General features: G+C 42.1%; 1 protein-coding gene across 3 annotated transcripts in view; it reads right to left on the bottom strand.

The window, feature by feature from the left end:
* DDX10 (DEAD-box helicase 10) overlaps positions 1 to 21,116 on the bottom strand; it is a 759,707-nt gene that overhangs the window by 581,431 nt on the left and 157,160 nt on the right. For all 3 annotated transcript variants that reach the window (XM_029602477.1, XM_029602475.1, XM_029602474.1), the window contains exon 13: positions 2,824 to 3,265. In XM_029602477.1, coding sequence (XP_029458337.1) covers positions 2,824 to 3,265 — 442 coding nt within the window. The remainder of the gene's footprint in view (positions 1 to 2,823; positions 3,266 to 21,116) is intronic.

The raw sequence follows: 21,116 nt of genomic DNA, 5'->3' as shown, positions 1-21,116 counted from the left end.
GGCGCATACGCAGACCTCAGAGACTGAAGTGAATACCACTGGGCCACGGAGTTCTTGAGGACCAGTCTGAAAAGCCCATCTTCTGACATTAATCAAGGCAGATACAGTCTTTAAAACAGATGCTGAAATGAATACTAAAGTTAATATTATATATCATGTAGCAGCGTCAGCATAGAAAAATATTTAGCAAACTTTAGGCATCATTTTAAAATATCTTATTGGCTACTTTTGGTTTATTTTCTTAATTTTTATTATTTGTTTTTCTTTGCACTCTCTTTCCCTCTTCTCCCCCTTCAGAGACCCTTTCTCTCTACTTTCCTTAGTCCTGGGGGAATTCTGCACTACTGCAGAGCGCAGAACTCCCGCAGAATTCTCCTCCAGCACAGCTGCACAGAATCTGGCAGGCCCCAGCGTGTCACGAGTGGAGGCCTTCCTGCTCACAAAGATGGAGCAGGCCCCAGCATGCTGCGAGCAGAGCCCGCCCCGCTCGCAGCATGCCTGTGCCTGCTTCATCTTCACTGCGAGCAGGACAGGCTCCTCTCTCAGCATGATGGAGCCTGCTCCTTCTTCGCCGCGAGCAGGATAGCCTCTGCTCATGGTACGCCGGGGCCTGCTCCATCTTCACCATGAGCAGGCCCAGGCATGCCACAAGCTGAGGCCGTCCAGCTCGTGGCGAAGATGGAGCAGGCCCCAGTGAGAGATTGTGATGGAGTGTGTATATGTGTGAGAGACTGGGAGCTTGTGTGGGTGAAAAAGGGATTGTGTGTATGTGAGGGTACTTGTTTGTTTGTGAGAGAGGGAGCCTATGTGAGTGTGTGTATGTGTAAGAAAGACAGCCTGTGTGAAGGGATGTGTATGTGTGAATGAGAGAGACAAGGAGTCTATGTGTAGAGGGGGTTGAGCAAGAGAGAGAGCCAGTGTGCAGAGGTGTGTGAGAGAGAGAGACATAGGTAGCCAGTATGAGAGTGTATGCGTGAGAGAGAAAGGAAGCCTGTGTGGGTGTGGGCGCAAAAGAGAGAGGGAGCCTGTATGAGGAGGTGTGGGTGTGTGTGTGTATGTGCGTGAGAGAAAGGGAGTCTGTATTGGGGGGGGGGGGGTGTGCACGAAAGAGAGACAGGGAGCCTGTAATGAGGGGATGTGTGTGTGAGAGACAAGGAGGGAGCTTGTATGAAGGGGTGTGTATCTTCATTAGAGAGAGGGAGCCTGTGTATGTGTGAGAGAGAGGGATAGAGGAAGCCTGTGTGAGGGACAGTACTGATAGAGGGGGTCACAAACTCTGGGAGTGGAGATAGAGTGGACGGGATTGAGCCTAAAGGGGGAGGGGAGAGATAGTGACAGGTGGAGGAACTGGGGCCTGAGAGGGCAAATTGAACAGAGAGAGACTGCCCAGGGGAGTAAATTAATTAATTAAAGACTGTCATGTATATTGTGTTATTTTGGCCAATATAAAGTATGCACAATTTAGCAGAATTTTAAATTTTTGTGTGCAGAATTTTAATTATTTTTTTTTGCACAGAATTTCCCCAGGAGTATCCCCTTGCTTGCAGGATGTCTTTCCTCAACATTACATCCCTGCCAGCTTTTTCCCCTCCTTCCAAGCACTCTCCTTCTCTGCTGTCCAGCCCCCTTTGACTGCAGCTACCTCAATTCTTTCCCTGGCCCCTATGGCAGCAGCCACCACAACTCTTGTACTCTCTCCAGCAGAGTTCCCGCAATTCGCTCTCCTGTGCCATAACTCTGACTCCCGGCCCCACCAGCATCTCTTCCTTTGAATCCCAGATTTTGGATGCCCAGGAGATTTCCAAGCCTTGAGTATGCAACACCCTGTGAAGGGGAAATCATTCTAAATAGCATTCAAATATCAGCTTTCAAGCATCAGACTGTTGTTCATGGATTCAGCTGGTGCTCCATGACATACTTTCCAGTTGGTCAAACAGAGGAGCAAAGGAAAGTAGAAGTGCTATCGTTTTTATCTTTTATGTTTACAGAACTTCTACCACAGAGTGCGCATTGCAGTACTAAATTACATTCTGAATACAGGAATATGTTCTTTAGCCAAAACAGTTACAGGCTAAACATGGCACACTTGCCATGCTCTCAACAGTGGGGCTACTCCTTTGCAACTACACCCACAAACTGCTTTGTAATAACTAAATTATAGGGATTTGTTCACTACTTGGATCTCAAACTACACATTTCAGTTTTGATTCATCAGCCTATTCCACCAGACCTGAATGGGTTCTTGCATCACCCTACTTTCTGTAAGAGGAATAGAGTGAATGGAAAGTTAAACACTGGCCAACATGTTCCTCTATACTGAAGTACTGTGTTTAAAAAAAAAAATACATTTTTAAGTTAAAATTAAAAAAAAAAAAAAATTATACTAAAACCAGATTCATTCTGTAATTCTCTCTTCCCCATCAGTGCAGACTATTGATGAAAAGCAGCAAACTCTTCACAGTTTAATCACGCTTCTCCTATTGTCTGATCCCACTACCATACTCAGAATTCAATGTTTCTGATATTATAGTTCAGCACTTTGATAATGCCTAAGTCCCAAACCCCAGACTACAATATTCCTGTGGTAGTTAAAAGATAGGCAGAGTAATGAAAATGAATAATTTCTACTGTACACAAAAATAAATCCATATTTGCAAGTGGGCATTGAGAATACAATATAAAATCCTGTTTGAGAACAGATGCAAACATTTTTCAAATTTTGATCAACCATATACTAAAGCAAATCCATTATTTAAAAAACCAAAAAAAAAAAAAAAAAAAAGGATAGTTTTGAAACTGGAAAAATATTAGCTAAGGACTTACCAGAGAAGACTCAGCTTCAGCTTCCAAGCCAAAAACATCCCTCCGTTTCACCGTGAGAAAATCCAGGTCTCGAGTGTCGTCATCCTCAGCATCTTCATCCAGGAACTGCACTGGTACAGCTGCTTCTTTCCGAATTTCCCTTTTCTCATGAAGCGTTTGGCCTTCCGATTCCCCTTCCAGCTCATCTTCTTCCGTTTTGCCAAGTGATTTGGTTTCTTTCTCTGTCCGTTCTCCTCCTCTCTGGAGAGCGTCAGGTTGCTTCTGACTGAAGTGAGCTCTGTAGGCCTCCAGCTCCTCGTCACTGACGGAGGCACACGCATCGCCGCGCTGTCCCACCGAGCCTGGCGCAGCAGCCCCTTCCCTTCCACCATCTGTAAACAAATGCTGATTCTGGGCCTTCTGAAGGAATCGTATACGGGGCGGTACAGCAAGACCCAAGGAACTAGAGTTAGAGAGAAAGGGCAGGAAAAAAAAAAAATCAGTAAAATAGCAACAAAATCAGTATCAACTCCAAACTAGTGAACTGTGCATATCAAACTCACTGAATTAAAAAAAAAGATTTCTAAAATATATTTTCAAAACATTTTTCCAATAATTCTTATACTTACAGAAAGTCCTCATAGTGACAGTACTAGAAACCGGTTGTTCTCTACTAAGCAAAAAAATAGGTACATGCACAGGCTAAAAAGAATATTAAAGTGCATCAAACTAGCCCTTCTTCAGCTGTCCCCTCTGGGAGCTTTTCTAACGATCCAGAGGACAATAAGCAAAGCTAATTTCCACATGGAACAGGGATATGTTCACATTTCATAATGCCTAGTTTCTTTCTTTTGTACGGAAATTTGCATACAGTTATGACTATTTATTTATTTATTTAAAATAATTTATATACCGGAGGTTCCTGTATAATATACATATCACCCCGGTTCACAAAGAACAGTAACTATCGCTACAAATAGCGGTTTACATAGAACAGAATAAAAGAAGTTTTACATTGAACAAAAACTAAGTAACAAGTTTTTACATTGAAGTCAGCATGTGTAAATTTCTGATTAACAAAGGAAGAAAAAAAAATAGATCTGAATAACTCGTTGTGGGCTTGAAAAGACTTTTCTTCGTGTTCTTGGCTCTAGGGGAAAGCTTGTTTGAAAAGCCAAGTCTTAAGTTTCCCTTGACTACTGACCAATGGGAGGGCACTTTTCACAAGCTGAAGGCCAGCCAACAGCAGGGCAGCTTTAAAAATCCTCTATGGCAGTGAGCTTTGAACCTCACTGATATTTCACATTTTATTTTTTCTTCTTTAGAGAGAGCTGACTTGCTTGGCATATTGCTCTATTTCCTGCTATGTGATCAGGGGCCTATAGGTACTAATCAACGGCAGGATAGCTTTAAAAACACTCAATGACTTCACAAGGCTCTCTCTATAAGATTTCAACTGAATTGGTCTGCTTCCAGGGTTACCAACTCCCAAAGAACAGTTTTACTTATAGTCTGACCAATTTTTATGCACAATTCGTTTTGTTTTTTTTTATTCATACCAAGAATCAGGATTGTGGAAGCAGGGAGCCTAAAAACATGCAGGCTTCATTGCCTTCTCACTACAAACTAGACGACATGCATGGCCCATAGAGGCCTCTAGCAAACAAAATAATCTTTACAGAACAGATGAGAGACAGCCAGAAAAGAAATGGCAGAAAGCAAGCAGATCCATTTTTAAGCTCTCTATTTATCTATTTATTTTAAATGGACAACGCTGCCTGCTTCTCTACAAGAAACTAAAGTTAAAACTAGTAAAAAGTGTGACACTCTAGAAAGCCTACGTTCAACCCCCAATGCAATTCTTTGGGAAAAGTATCCAAAATTTTGTCCTGTTTCTCCCTCTGGGAAATTAATCAACAACTTTGATTAATTTCCCAAGGACCTACCTCCAAATAGCTGGTGCAGTTAGTTCTAGGTTTTCCAGCCATAAGGGGAGAGGGACACACACCACAGCCCACACAGATATTTTACCACTTGATAAACCTTTCTGTTCCATTGAACCGAAGCTAGAAACAGTGATTCACAGCATTAAAGGCATTAGAAGCGTGTGAAAAGTATGAGCCAGGGGTCACCAGCCACTCTTTTGTCTGTAGCAGAAATCTGAATGAAACTGGATGAATGACTTTAAAGTTATTAGGGGAAACACACTGGTGTCATCCCTGTAGGAAACAAGACTGAAAAAAACTGAAAATGGGAGAGAGGAAGGCATTTTCACCACAGAAACTCCTTTATCTGATGAAGACCGTCAACGAATTAAAAGTTTCCAGATGCTGCACTGACCAATTTCGTCCTTGCAACCGCGGGTCTTATCTTGTACGCCTCGTAAAACCGACAGCACTAATGCAAACTTCAGCTCACATTCTATTGCCATGTCAATAGGTTTTCAAGATCTTCTCCTTTACCTTCAATTCTTATATCCAAATAAATCAAAAAAATGATTACATTTACTAAGCCAAAAAGGGAGGCACTGCAGCCTGAAATGAGCTCCAAGGCCAGTTGATGAACCCAATGTCAACAGACTAAAATTATTAACTGGATGACCACAGGTGTATACAGCATTGTCATTCAGCCCTAGAATTATTGCTGGCATTTGCTAGTATTTTATCTTGCTAAACTATACGCATCGCAGCCTGTCTCCTCTCAATTTATTGTTCCAGACTGTTTTGCAGTTTTCACACCAACTTAGAACACTTATCTCAGCTTCTAAGAAATAATAATTTGCCTATAAGGGTTGTTAGTTGAATTCCTCTTTACCTTCATCACTCCCTCCTAAAAGCAGCCATGTTAGGGGTTATTTTTGCCATCTCAAAATATCTGCTTTTCAGTGGTTTGGGGTTTTTTTGTTGTTGTTGTTTCCATCTCTGACTTATTCTAAGCTCTCCCTTCTTTTCTGACTGAATATTATATTCCTTATATTTTTATAATTTTTTAAAATAAAACTTGGACACTTATTTTCTTCCCCCAATCTCATTCTTTAGTGGTCAAATCAGAATCATAATTGAAGAAATGACTATGTAGGAATGGCTCTCAAGATCTTTAAACATAAATATAATATCAGGAAAGACATTAAAAATCAGAATGAAAATGGGAAATCTTGGTGATTTGGAGGTTAGGATTTAACCCTATGAAAATAATTTTGCTTGTACTTCTGCATTACAGACATGATGTTGGGGGCCTTATCCTGGAAGGCAGCACTTTCCTCGTACAAAACTATAAAGGACTCTTTCCCATAGACAGACACATCTTTGCAGCTATATCAGCTCTTCAGACTTCTCCAAAAGTGCTAAAGGGAAGAACAGACAAGAGTTTAAGAGAGGGATGGCTTTAATGATGAATAAGGCCCATCTAGTCTGCCCTAATTCACTTCATTTTGCCCCAGTTGATCTCTGGCTTTCCCTTCACTGCTTCATAACTAGGGATCCTCTATACCAGGGGTCAGGAACCTTTTTGGCTGAGAGAGCCATAAACGCCACATATTTTAAAATGTAATTCCATGAGAGCCATACAATATGTTTAAAACTAAATACAAGTAAATGTGTGCATTTTATGTAAGATCACACTTTTAAAGTACAATAAGTCTCTGAAAATATTACACCAGGCCTAAAGACACCAATACATCTCCTATTAGGAAAACGGACCAAGTCAGGCTGCTATAGAGTCCTACACAGAAACTACACGCCAGCAGAAAACCTCACCTGAATCACGTGCTGTCCCTCACCTAACATAGAATAAAGAGACCAAAACGCATAACAAGAAGCATGCAGACAAAAACTGAATTGGAAACTGCAACAAGCCAGAGTCTCTGTATGCAGTGTAACAAAGGAAAAAAGAAACATCACACATCCTTATAAAACAAATCAAGAAATATAAAATCATCAGCAGTAAAACTGTACTAACAAAAAGAACATATTTCGAAACAGCTGATGAGTGGAATATCCAATAATTAAAAACTCATATAAAACATTTCCAGATACCAACAAAATATTTCAAAATAGCAGACACAAAGATCCAGTAATGAAAAATAATAAGGATACAAAAATTTTTTTGCTCTGCATACCTGGGAACGTTTGATATCCAGGTGTCCTGAGATTGTTCTGAATTAGCAGGAGGTGGGGTGGTTTGCTTGGAACTTTCTCCTCTCTCAGTCACATACCAGCGCTCTCTCTCACACTGGCTCTCAATGACACACCTATACACACATGCTCTCAGTCACTCACATATACAAATGTTTTTTCTCTCTCACTTATATAGGCTCTTAATTACACATTTACACACATGCTGTCTATCTTTTCACGCTTAAACACACACAGGCTTTCAATCACATAAATACATGCTGTCTTTTTCTCTCACACACAGACTCTCATTCACATGCTTACAAACATGTCCTCTCTTTCTCTCATTTACACACAGGCTCTCAATCACATACTCACATGCTCCCTCACCTAAATCAGCTCTCAATCACACAGACACACATGGTCTCTCTCTCTCATTTAAACACAGGCTCTCAATCACATACTCACATGCTCCATCACCTAAACCAGCTGTCAATCAGACACAGACACACATGATCTCTCTCTTACTTATACACACAGGCTCTTAATCATACATACACATGATCTCTCTCACACACAAAGGATCTCAATCATACACACATACTCTTTCAAACAAACAGGTTTTCAATTACAAACTTACACATACAGGTTCCCAATGGTAAACTTACATTCATGCTCTCTCTCTCACAGGCAGGATCTCAATCACAGACATACTCTCTTTCACATATACAGGCTCTCAATCATTCACATACATGCAATCTCTCACTCACACACACACACAGGATCTCAAACACACATGCTTGCTCGCTCATTCACTCTCTCTCTCCCCCCCCCCCCGGGAACTCGCGGCAGCAGCAGCCACCTCCCAACGCTAACCTCCTTCATTTTCAGCCCTCGCGGAGGCGAAGGCGGAGTCCCATCGGCCGCGGTTGAAGATTTTCATTTTCCTCCGAGCCGCGCTGCAGTCTTCTTCCCGTCGGACACTAGCGTGCCTGCGCGGGTCTTCCCGCGCAGGCACCCGATGCTCTCCACTTCCTCTTCCGGGCCGCGGGAAGAAGAGAGCACCGGCGTGCTCTCTTCTTCCCGCGGCCCGGAAGAGGAAGTGGAGAGCATCGGGTGCCTGCGCGGGAAGACCCGCGCAGGCACCCGATGACTCCAGCGCTGGCACCCGGCTGACACCCGATGACTCCCGCGCAGGCACCCGGATGACTCCAGTCGGCGTGCTCTCTTCTCCTCCCCCCCGCGGCCCGGAAGAGGAAGTGGTGAGCACCGGGTGCCTGCGCGGAAGAAGAGACCACGCTAGTGTGGTCTCTTCTTCCCGCGCAGGCACCCGATGCTCTCCACTTCCTCTTCCGGGCCGCAGGGGGGGGGGGGAGGAGAAGAGAGCACGCCGGTGCCGCTGACTCCAGCTGTCCTGCCGCGTTCCGCCCGTGCTGACAGCATTTTAAGCCCGGGCGGCGGAGGACCGGGGAGCAGCTGGGTCAGCGGGGAACCGCGAAGTATGGCGACACTTGTCTGCGAGCCAGATGCAGCCCTCAAAAGAGCCATATCTGGCTCGCGAGCCATGGGTTCCCGACCCCTGCTCTATACTTATCCTATATCTTCTTGAATTGCTTTGCTATTGTTCCGTCAACCAAGAGGCTTTTCCATTTATCTGCTACTCTTTGTGTGAAGAAGTATTTTCTGTTACTCCTTACTCCCTTTGAGTCTCATAGAAAGAAAGAACATGAAAGTAGATAAAGGCCAAACAATCTATTCAGTCTTCCCACCTACATCTGCTCAGCTTTGCAATTCCTCCTCTCCCTCAGAGATCCCCTGTGCTTGGTCCAATGTTTTCATGAATTCTGATACTGTCCTTATCTCCATTACTTCCATCTGGAGGCTGCTCCATGCATCCACAACCCTTTCTGTAAAGAAATATTTCCTTAGATTATTTCTGAGTCTACCTCTTTAAACCCTTATTCCATGAGCCTTCTTTCAGTTGAAAAAGGTCTGCCTGTTGTGCATTTATTTATTGGAGGTATTTAAAAATCTCTATCATATCTCACTTTCCCCTTCTTTCCTCCAGGCTATACATGTTTAGATCTTTATGTATGTCCCATAGACTTTATGATGAAGACTGTTAACCATTTTAGTAACTGCCTTCTGGACCAACTCCCTCCAATTTGTATCCTTTTGAAAGTGTAGTGTCCAGAATTCTACACAGTACTCCAAATAAGGTCTCACCAGAGACTTATAGAGCCAATATCACCTCTTATCCTGCTGGCTATTCCTCTCCCTATACACCCAAGCATCTTTCTGGCTTTTGCCACGACCTATCTCCTTTATGGCCACCTTATTATCATTAGATATGATGATAACCAGATCACTTTCTAGTGCACAAAACAACTTCATCCCCAATATTGTACCATTTCCTTAGGTTTTCACAATTCAAATGTATGCCTCTACATTTTTTTTATGATTAAAATTTATCTGCCAAACTCCAGACCATTCTCCAAACTTCAACAGATCCCTCCATGTCTTCTACACCTTCCAGGGCATCTAACCTGTTGCACATTTTGTCATCACCAGCAAAATGACATACTTTTTCTTGACAGCCCTTCCACAATATCGCTCATGAAAATGTTGAACAGAATTGGATCAATGGCTGATCCATGGCACTCCACTGGTATCTCCTCTTTCTTCAGCGTGAACTCAGTTTACCACCAGCCTTTGTCACCACCCGATAGGAGGGACCTTAGTTTTCAGTTTTTACTTCATCTTCCCCCAAAATGTATCAGTGTTCATTATAACAACAAAAGTGGGAAAAATCAGTGGAAGAAAATGACTTTACCATTTTTCAAGGAAACTATTTTTGTTCTTGCTGTAATAAAAACAGATAAATTTCCAGCAAAAAGTAAACAGGAACCTCAAGCAGTTTCTACCCTAGTCAGGAGCTTTAGAGCACATGTCTAGGATTCTCAGTTTGTTTATAAGTGACCTCTGCAGAACCATGTCAAAGGCTTTGCTGAAATGCACATATACTACAACTCATGCTCTCTCTTAACCTAACTCTTTGATCACCCAGTCAAGGTCAGACTAACCCACCTGTAGTACCAGTTTCCTCCTTACTTCCACTTTTGTGAAGAGCAAACACATCTACCCATTTCCAGCCCTTTGGAGCCTTTCCTGACTCTAAAGAAGGACTGAAAAAAATCAGGCAATGCTTCTTTAGAATCATGATTCTATTTTTGAGGTATATTTATTTATTTATTATTTATTTGGCACTTTTATATACCGATATTCTTGTAACAAGTTACAAATCACCTCGGTTTACATTCAAACAATAACCTTTGCACAAGGATGCATTACATTGAACAGGGAGATCAAGACTTGGAACCAACAAACGGGGATAAACAATTAGATAACTTGGTTAGAGTATTACAGCTGAAGAACATTTGATGGTATATCAGTCCTCAGAGCGGCTTGCTAGTGATGTAGTTCAACTAACAAAGCTGCCTGACATGAACCCGAATGGTCATCCGAGTTGGGCAAAGGCTTCGCCAAACAACCATGTCTTTAATCTTTTCTTAAAGGTGTTTGGGCATTGTTCTAGTCTAAGCTCAGGAGGGAGGGAGTTCCATTGCAAAGGTCCCGACGTGGAGAGGGCTCTCTTCCTTAATGTGGATTTAATGGGGTGGGCCAACAAGGTGTTTCTGTACGCTGATCTCACTGGTCTGGAAGGCATGTGATATTGAAATGTGAACTTAAGATCCAGGGGGGAGATATTGTGGATGGCTTTATGGATGATCGTTAGAACTTTGTAAGAGATTCTGTATTTGATTGGGAGCCAGTGCAGGTTCCGCAGGATGGGTGTTATGTGGTCTCTTTTGTTGGTCTTTGTCAGAATCCTTGCTGAGGCGTTTTTAAGCATCTGTAATGGTTTGATTGTATTAGCTGGGAGGCCGAAGAGTAGAGAGTTGCAATAGTCTAACTTTGAAAATATGATGGATTAGAGAACTGTTCGAAAGTCCTGGAAGTGGAGGAGGGGTCTCAAACGTTTTAAGACTTGAAGTTTAAAAAAGCAGTCCTTGGTGGTGGTGGTGTTGAAACTTTTGCAGTTCAGTTGGCTGTCCATGATGACTCCTAGGTTTCTGACTTGGGAGGTAAAGCCTGGTTGGTTGGCAGGGTGTGTGTTGGACAATGGGAAATTTCCTTCTTGGGTAATGAGAAGGATCTCCGTCTTCTTGGTATTCAGGATTAGGTGAAGGGCTTTTAGAAGGTTGTTTATGGATTGAAGACAGGAGTTCCAGTATTCCAAGGTTTTGAAGAGGGATTCAGTGATTGGTAATAAAATCTGAACATTGTCTGCGTATATGTAATGAATTAGGTTTAGTGTCCAATTATATCTACCATATCCTCCCTCCCTCCTGCTCAGATATACACATTTTAGTCAAACTGGGGTCCATATTCAGTAGTATTTAGCTGGATATATTGTGGGTAATCTGGCTAAATGCTGATGTTTGAATATTTTGAGCACTTATCTGGCTAAAATTTAACTGGACAATGTAGGGGCATTCCAGGGCAGAGTTAAATTAGCCAGATAAATTATCCAGCTAACTCCAATATTCAAAGTTTGCTGGATAACTTATCCAGATAACTGGTCATACCCTAGAGTAGGCCTAACGTTAGCCAGATTACGTTATCCGGCTACGTTTAAGATAGTCGGGTATATTCAATGCTGTGGCTACACCAGTGAATATCCCTCCAAAGTTAACCAAATAATTTTATACAACCAAATGTGCAAACCAGCCAGTCGCTGAATATTGTCCCCCAAGTCTCATTTCATAGGACTTTGGGTAAAGACAGCCTCTACTCTGTCAATATCCTTTGGATGATACATCATCCAGAATTGGACACATTACTCCAGGTAAAGCGTCATCAACAACCTGAACAGATGCAGGATCACTTCCTTTTTCTATTGCTTATGCTTCTCCCTGAGCACCCTAGCATTTCTCTGGCTTTGGCCATTGCTTTGTCACACAGTTCTGCTACCTTAAGATCATCAACTATTGATAATCCCTAGGTTTAACTCCTGATTAGTGCACATTATCTCACCTCCTGTAGTGAACTTCTCCCTTGCATTTCTGCACTCCAACTGCATGACCCTGCAGATTTTGCATTAAATCATAGGCATTTCCTTAGATCACTCCTCATCTTGTCTATTCCCTCAGAAGTGTCCATTCTGTGGTAGATCTTTTTTATTTTTTTTTTAATTAAAGTTGAACTATAATAAACACCATAGTCAGTACTCATTATTTGACAATTCCAAAACATAGAAGTATAGATCAATTAACCAACCCTCACCCACCCAAAACTATCCTTCTCCCCATCAGTCCCTTAGAACAAATCTTCTATGGTAGATCTTTAGGTAATCTACAAAAAGACAAGCATTTCCTATTAGGCTCTCTGCAATATCACTCACAAAAAATACTGATGTCAATCCCAGGACCAATCCCAGAGGAACTCCAGTAACAATGACTATCCTGTGTCATGAATTCCATTTATCAATGTCTTTCGTTTTCTATCAGTAACCCAGTCACCTACCTTGGGATCCCCCCAAAGGCAGCTCAGTTTATTTTATGAACTTATTTTCATTTAATAATTTTTTTTAATTAAATAATTTATATTCTGCCTTTCATGACACTTCAAATTGTATTACATTCAGGTACTGTAAGCACTTCCCTATCCCCAGAGTTTGTATCTGAGGCAATGGAAGGCACAATAACCTGTCCAAGGTCACAAGGACTGTCCGTGGGATTTGAATCCTGGCTTCCCTGGTTCACAGCCTGCTGCTCTAACCACTACACTACTCCCTCCACATTCCTTATATGGGACAGTATCAAATATTTTCCTGAAATCCAAGTATACCACATCCAACACATGCCACTGATCTAATTCTCTGGTTGCCTAAAGATATTGATCAGATTTGCTTAATACAACCTCCCTCTGGTAAAATCATACTGTCTTGGATCCTGTAATGCACTGGGTTAAGGATACTTATTTATTTATTTTATTTGCTTTTATATACCGATGTTCAGCAGAAGCCATTACGTCAGTTTACATACAATTTGAGAAAAAAACAACGAGGATATAATGTAACAAAATATAACAAATGAAGGAACAAAATAGGACATGTATTATAAGATATATATGCCATATATAATAGAAATAGGAGTGTGATTGATGAATGGATGTGAGTTGAAACGAGGGAGTTTTATGATAGGGATGGGTTAAAGTATGTAGTGAAGGTCAAATTAATGGGAAGAGGGTAAGATAATGGAGGTAAGGAGAGGATATTAATGAAAGATGTGTGATTGATCTTAGGACGTTATAAATGCTTTTTTGAATAGCCAAGTTTTTTTTTGGTTTTTTTTTTTTAAGATGTTAGTCGTTTGTTCAAGTCTTATTTCTGTGGGTAGAGTGTTCCATAATACTGGTCCTGCGATGGAAAAAGCACGGTCCCTTGTAAATTGATGGTGTATCATTCTTGGTGAATAGGTTAAGAGAAGACCACGTTAAGTTTCTAATAGAGTCTTTAAAAAGAAGCGTGTCTTTCCATCCATTCTGTTTTGTCATTAAAGAGCTTTGTGGATTAGAGTTAGGACTTTATGTGTTATTCTGTGAAAAACTGGCAACCAATGAAGTTGTTTAAGAATCAGAGTGATGTGTTCAGATCTTTTGCAGTTGGAAAGGGATCTGGCTGCCACATTCTGCAGAAGTTGCAAAGGTCTTATAGTTGAAATTGGAAAACCAAGAAGAATTGCATTGCAGTAATCTACTTTAGAGAAAATTAAGGTCTGCAAAGTTGTTCTATAGTCTTCAAAGTGCAGAAGTGGTTTAATTCTTTTTAAGATTTGTAGTTTAAAGAATCCTTCTTTTATTATATTATTAATCTATCTCTTTGGGTTTATTTCATTATCAATTGTGACTCCTAAATCTTTTGTATTAAGGATAGATTTATTAACTGTAGAGGAGCTGATGAGTTGGGGATCATACAGAGGTGAATTCTTATTAGATAAATAAAGAATTTCAGTCTTGTGGTTGTTAAGGGAGAGAGCCATTTCTGTTAAGAGAAGTTGTATTGATTTAAGGTGGGTGTTCCAGGTGCTTATTGTATTGTCCAAATTGTCATTGATTGGGAGAAGAATTTGGACATCATCAGCATAAATGAAGTATATTAACTTGAGGTTTGTAAGGAGTTTACATAGAGGTAAAAGGTAGATGTTAAAAAGTGTTGATGATAATGAAGATCCCTGTGGTACACCATGTGGGAGAGATATCTGTTTAGATTCTGTGTTATTTGCTCTGACAATATATGATCTATTAGATAAGTAGGATGTAAACCAGTTGAGAGTGTTATCACAGAGACCAATTTCACTAGCTTATTCTTCAGTAGTGCTTCCATTAATCTACCCACCAATGTGGTTTGTCTCGTGGCTTATTGTTATTAACTTCGTCTCTACTGCCACTTTTATGAAAAGGCACCACCCTTTTATAGTCCTCCAGAAACACCCTCATCTCCAAAGTTTGAACAGTTCCATCAATAGGACCAAAAGAACTTCTCTGAGCTCCCTTACATTTTTTTAGGATGTGTCCCATCCAGCCCCATAGCTTCGCCCACTTTCAATTTTGCTAGTTAACTGTAAACCCTCTGTTCTGTAATTGGATGACATCTACCCAACTACTTTAGTGCCAGCTATCAGTTGCCTTTCTCCAATCCATTCTTCAGTGAATACCAAACAAATGTTTTTGTTCAGTGTTTCTGCTTTTTCCCTATCACTCACTCAGCATTCCTCCTCTCAGTCTTGCAATATTCATTTATTTGACAGCTTTTCTATACCGGTATATATATAATTATATCTTTGCATTGCCTCCTTTCACTGAAAAAAGTCTTGTTATTTTGCTTTGTCACCTTAGCTACCCTTTCATTGGCTCATGCTTTGGCCACCTACCTTCCCATGCTTCTCTCAGCTTTTCAAGATATTTTTCTCTGTCCTCTTTCTAAGATCTATCACTCAACTATTCTTATACTTGGATCTCTCAGTTGCTTTCAACATCAGTAGTCATCAAATTCTTCTATCAACTATTTCTACATTTGGTTTCTTTGGTGTAGTGCATACGCATTTTAATTGTGTAACTCCTTCTTTAGAGGGTTGCTTAGTAACTATCATTCTTCACATTCCCGCTCTCTGTAGGTGTCCCAGAGAGCTGTAGCGTAATTGTTGCTCTTTGTGTCTACACCAAATTCCTTGGACCTTAATCTCTATCTGGGTGTTATCATTTTGCTAATGACACTCAAATTATTTAATATTTTCTCACCTGTCTCCAAGTTCACACTAGCTTTCTGCTGTGCAATCATGTACTAGGTCACATTTCCTTACTATGAATGTTTTTAATACTGAAGCCGTATACTTTCTGACATCTGGCCTCATTCTACATCTTCGCTTAAACCCTCTCTATAGGTCCTGGACTTTTCTCTTTCTCCAACTCAGTTAAAAGTCTCAGTGCAATCACTGACCTAGCTCCTTCTCTTCCAAGTCACATTTCTATCCTCATCAGCTCTACATTATCTACAAAATCCGCTCTTCCCTCACATGCAGTCTTGCTGACTTTTACAACATGCTATTCTCATCTCCTAACTTGATTATTGCAATGGTCCCCTTGTGGGACTTCCTGGCTATGTACTTCACGCTCTCCAGCTTCTTCAGAACGTAATCAACTTTCTCATCTCTCTCTTGCCACTCCACCACTCTGTTCGTTGTACTGGCTCCCGTGAGGTTTTGTTCTACATTCAAACTTCTGGCCTTCACCTATAAATGTGTTCATAGCCCAACCCCACCCTGCCCTCTCTCTCTGCACTGTTCTCCTTTTAAGTTGCACATTCTCATTCTTGCACCCTTCTCTCTGTTCTTCATAGTTTATCTTTTCATTTTCAAACCTTCTCATCCCTAGCATCATTTCTGTGGAATAATCTGCCATCTGACCTTTAAGCTCCCCGATGTTCCAAACTAAACACGTTTTTTCAAAATGTCTTTTTGAAATAAACTTGCCAGCTTCCTGCCCACATACCCCCTATCACCACCATTTTCCACTTCCTTATTCATTTAACTTTGTACCATCGAGATTCATTTCATTTTACTTAATGTGAGGTGCCCTGGGAAAGACATCACAAAAAGTGCAAATACATATTCAGAATGCCCTAATTAACTGCCTGGTATACGTGAGGCTTCTGCCTTCACGTATATCTGCCTTCCCTAAGCCCAGTGTTGAAATTCCTCCAAAAGATCCTGCTTCAAGTGAACTGAGGTGGCTACCAACATGCAATTGTAGATTCTTTTTACACCAACTTTATCCATCTGGAGTCAGAACTTTGATGAGTTTAGCTTCTTCTTTTTATAAGAATATAATACAAATAAGGATGTGTCAACTAAGTATTTCACTCATATATCCTGATAAATATCATCATATCCAGACAATGAAGATCACCTGCCATACAAGTCTGTTTATTGAAGCAAATTCGTTAATAGATTTCTCTGGAGACAAGCTGTCTTTCCAACTTGAGCAATAAGTAGGTCCCAGTCTGAATTTTACCTCAGAGGCTGTTCTTTCAAGAAAAAACTCTAAGCTATAAACTCAACATTAAGAATAGCTTGCTCCAGTTTCTTTCCATGCTCGCTGTTATTTTCAGCAGTGCTGTAATGCTGTCTTAGATACAAGGCCTCTGACTGCTGAGAGGTTTCACTTCCTCTGCCTGTCACAGATAACTACACCAATGTGTCTTGTTGATCTTTAGGAGGATGCTGCACCAACTTATTGATGAGCTGTTTCAAAGAAGTCTACTCAAAAAGTCAATCAGGTTGAAATGCTACCCAGAGCTACATAGAGCCTTAAAATATAATTCTCTACACTCTTAAAAGAAGAAAATAAAACTTTTCAAACTCAATTTCTCCATAATTTGTGACCTGGCATACGTTATATGTTACATGTATAGACAGCTTTCCTTGAACAAAGAAAATGTTCATTCTTTCCCTAGCAGCACTCCAAGTCATTGTAGTGTATATAAAAAGGTGCATGCTCCTATGACAACATCTTGACAGCAGACTCCAAGGATGAGTGGGCAGCCAGATGCATGCACCCAGAAGCAAGCCCTGTAGGTGTCAAGAAATTAAATTTAAAAAGTTAGGGTTCTTTTCTCCCCCCCCGCTGTCTTTTTAAACCCCTGATGCCCAGGTGGCATCAGGAGTCTTCACCAGTTTTCTTCAAAATGATCCCTTGGCATTGCTCTTTATGACAGCAGAAGCTGTCACAAAAGTGGCAGCCACCTTCCCTCCCTGGAACAGAACGCATCACCTATGCATTGTACCTGATCCTAGCCGGCCCCAAAAGACTCAAACTTGTCAGAGCATACAGCACGAGTCACTGGGTCAAGCCTACTTTTCCTTTTGAGACTGTATAGTACTGTATTTTTTTAGATTCATATTTTAGTGCTATATTCCATCTGGTAAATATTTCAACCTAATGACTTTTTCAGTGGGTCACATTCAAATGTTTCTCTAATGTAGATATAGCATTCTAAACTTTTTGCTGTCATGGATGAATGTGCAAGTGAAAACTACAGCTAAGGCAATATGCCTGCATTAGAATGTAAGAAAATGCATTCATGTTAAAAACTTATTTTGTTTTAATGTTACATGGGCTGATAACTAGAGCAAAGCTGGTCCTACAAGATTAGCTTTTATCTAATTTCTTTTTTTTTTTTAAGTGTCTAATATTTGAGCATATATTTTGTTTCATGAGTTTTCCAATTCAAAGGTGTTACACTTTCCCACAGGTCTACTGGGCTGAACTATCATTCTGAAACACAGTTGCATGAATTATAGATAACAAGTATAAACCCATTCCTCTGTATATGTATACACAACAGGAAATGGGTATAGCTAAATATGGAACCCATTGTTTTCTCTCCATTTTTTTTTTAGAGCTGCTTCAAGAGCTGCTTATTTAATATATCTTTCATAAAACAGCAGTGGATTAATACTATTCTATTATTATGTTTGAGGAAACTAATTGCCTGTCAGACTTAAATCACCAGGCCAGCATTAACAGCAAAATATGAAATGTGCATTTAAGATCAAGGAAATTCTAGAACATGAAACTTTGTTACCTGGATAGCTAGCAGCAAATGTTAACAGAAAAATAATTGCAGGTGCTATTTTTAGCAAGCTTTAAACATGTTTAAGTCAAGCATTTTTCTATGCACATTATCATGTGTCCAATATATACATGTATACTTTGGAATCACAGTCCGGCAGATTTTGCATATCTACTAAAGACAATCTTTACAGACGAAAGGAAGTGGGCCTGCTCTCAGAAAAGGAATTCACTTTTACTGTGCAAGTCATCGGATATGTATTTTCATTAAAATGGGACACACTAAAAGCCTAAACTGAGCTAGCGAAGTTTTTAGAAATTTATCTCTGAGGAGAACAGAGATCACAGTAGATCTATGGCAGTTAATGGAGAAATTACTTACCTGATAATTTCGTTTTCCTTAGTGTAGACAGATGGACTCAGGACCAATGGGTATAGTGTACTTCCTGCTAGCAGTTGGAGACGGATCAGATTTCAATCTGACGTCAGCCCCTAGTACATATACCCCTGCAGGAAGTGCAGCTCTTCAGTATTCTCCTCGAAATGCATTGTGGATTTATGTGTGACTGACTGATTGATTAACTTAATAATTTGGTTAACTAGGATAACTTCATAACTTGGTTAAACGTTAAACTTGATTAACTTGATTAACTTGAACTGGTTGATTGACTATAGCTGGAGACCGCCAGTGTACTCAACCGTAAAGCGTCGACACCCGGCAGGGTGGATGCCCTAGGTAAATGAAAAACATGGCTTACCCTTGAACATTTGAAGGCCCTGCGTGACGGCAGCCAAGGGTGGGATGCTGAGTCCATCTGTCTACACTAAGGAAAACAAAATTATCAGGTAAGTAATTTCTCCATTTCCTAGCGTGTAGCAGATGGACTCAGGACCAATGGGATGTATAAAAGCTGGTAGAATGGGCCTTGACCTGTAGAGGTGGTGGCTTGCCAGCTTCTACGTAGGCCGCCTTGATGACTTCCTTGATCCAGCAGGCGATGGTTGCCCGTGAGGCCGCTTCCCCTTGTCTCTTTCCGCTGTAAAGGACGAAAAGGTGGTCCGTTTTTCGTATGAGCTCGGACATTTCCAGGTATCTGGATAGGAGTCTGCCGATGCTGAGGTGGCGGAGACTACAGGCTTCTTCCGAATTCTTCCGGCCATCCGACGTGGTAGCGAGATGGTCTGGTTAAGGTGGAAGTGTGAGACCACTTTGGGGAGGAAGGAGGGGACCGTGCGTAGTTGGATGGACCCTGGGGTGAGCCTGAGGAATGGCTCACGGCAGGACAGTGCTTGTAGTTCCGATATGCGGCAGGCTGAACACACCGCCAGTAAAAACACAGTCTTCAAGGTTAACAGGCGAAGGGATAGGACTCATAGGGGTCTGAAGGCGGTTCCCGCTACGAAGACCAAAGCGAGATTGAGATTCCACAGAGGTACCGGCCACTGTAGTGGTGGGCGAACGTGTTTGACTCCTTTCAGGAAGTGTGACACGTCCGGGTGAGAGGCTATGCTGTCGTTCTCGCTCTTGGAGCTGTAGCATGACAGGGCAGCCACCTGTACCTTGATGGAGTTGAGGGACAGGCCCTTCTGTAAGAATTCCAGGATCACGGGAACTGTGAATGAGCGTGGCTTGATGTTGTGGTCTTCACATCAGGCTTCAAATACTCTCCAGATACTTATGTACGTTAGTGATGTGGAGAACTTGCGTGCTCGGAGGAGGGTGTCGATTACCGCCCCAGAGTACCCGCTCTTTCTCAGGCGAGCCCTCTCAATGGCCAGACCGTAAGAGAGAATTGAGCTGGGTCCTCATGGAGGATCGGACCTTGTTGTAGCAGGTCCCTGTGTGGGGGCAGGGGTAGGGGGTTCCCTGCCAGCAGTCTTCTCATGTCTGCGTACCAGGGTCTTCTTGGCCAGTCCGGAGCCACCAGAAGAACTAGTCCCTTGTGTAGGTGTATCTTGTGAATGATTGCATCCAGTAGGGGCCACGGCGGGAAGGCGTATAGTAGAGTCCCCGGGGGCCAGGGCTGTACCAGGGCATCGATCCCTTGGGACTGCGGTTCCCGCCTGCGGCTGAAGTATCTGGATACTTGGGCGTTGGATCTGTTTGCCAGAAGGTCCATGTCCGGTGTCCCCCACCGATCCACTATTATCTTGAAGGCTGTGGGTGACAGCCTCCATTCTCCTGGGTCTAGACTTTCCCTGCTGAGGAAGTCTGCCATGTTGTTGTCTTTCCCGGCGATGTGGACAGCGGAGATCTCCAGGAGGTTTGCTTCCGCCCACGCCATCAGGGGGTCTATTTCTAGGGAATCCTGTTGGCTTCTGGTTGCCCCCTGCCAGTTGATGTAGGCCACTGTCGTGGCGTTGTCCGACATTACTCTGACCGCTTTGTTTCGAAGTCTGTGGACGAACCGCATGCAGGCTACTCTGACTGCTCGCGCTTCTAGGCGGTTGATGTTCCATCCCGCCTCTTCTGCATTCCACTGCCCTTGGGCGGTTAGCTCCTCGCAGTGTGCTCCCCATCCTCGTAGACTGGCATCTGTGGTGAGTAAAGTCCAGGTTGGGGAGGATAGTTTTGATCCCCAGCTCATGTGGCTGGCCTGCAGCCACCACCGTAGCTGGGTCCGAACTCTGCCCGGGAGTGATAGACGTACGGTGTAGTTCTGGGACCGTGGGCTCCACCCTGATAGGAGTGAGCGCTATAGGGGTCTCATGTTTAACTTCCAGTGTGGATGCCATCAGCCCGAGGACTTGCAGGTAATCCCATGCTGTGGGACGAGGTTCATCCAGCAAGGTTTTTAGCCGGTTCCACAATTTTGATCTCATTGTGGGGATCAGGCTGACCTTGTCCTCTTTGGTGTTGAATCGGACTCCTAGGTATTCCAGCGACTGTGAGGGCTGTAGGGAACTTTTGTTTGTGCTGACTACCTAGGCTTTCCAGTAGAGTTATGACTCTGCTGGTTGTTTGGCGGCTTTCCTCCGGTGACTTTGCTCTGATCAGCCAATCATCCA

The sequence above is a fragment of the Rhinatrema bivittatum genome, chromosome 5, assembly GCF_901001135.1.
Source record: "Rhinatrema bivittatum chromosome 5, aRhiBiv1.1, whole genome shotgun sequence".
Lineage (NCBI taxonomy): Eukaryota > Metazoa > Chordata > Amphibia > Gymnophiona > Rhinatrematidae > Rhinatrema > Rhinatrema bivittatum.
Note: the sequence above shows the minus strand (reverse complement) of the source record. Positions and strands in the feature narration are given on the sequence as shown.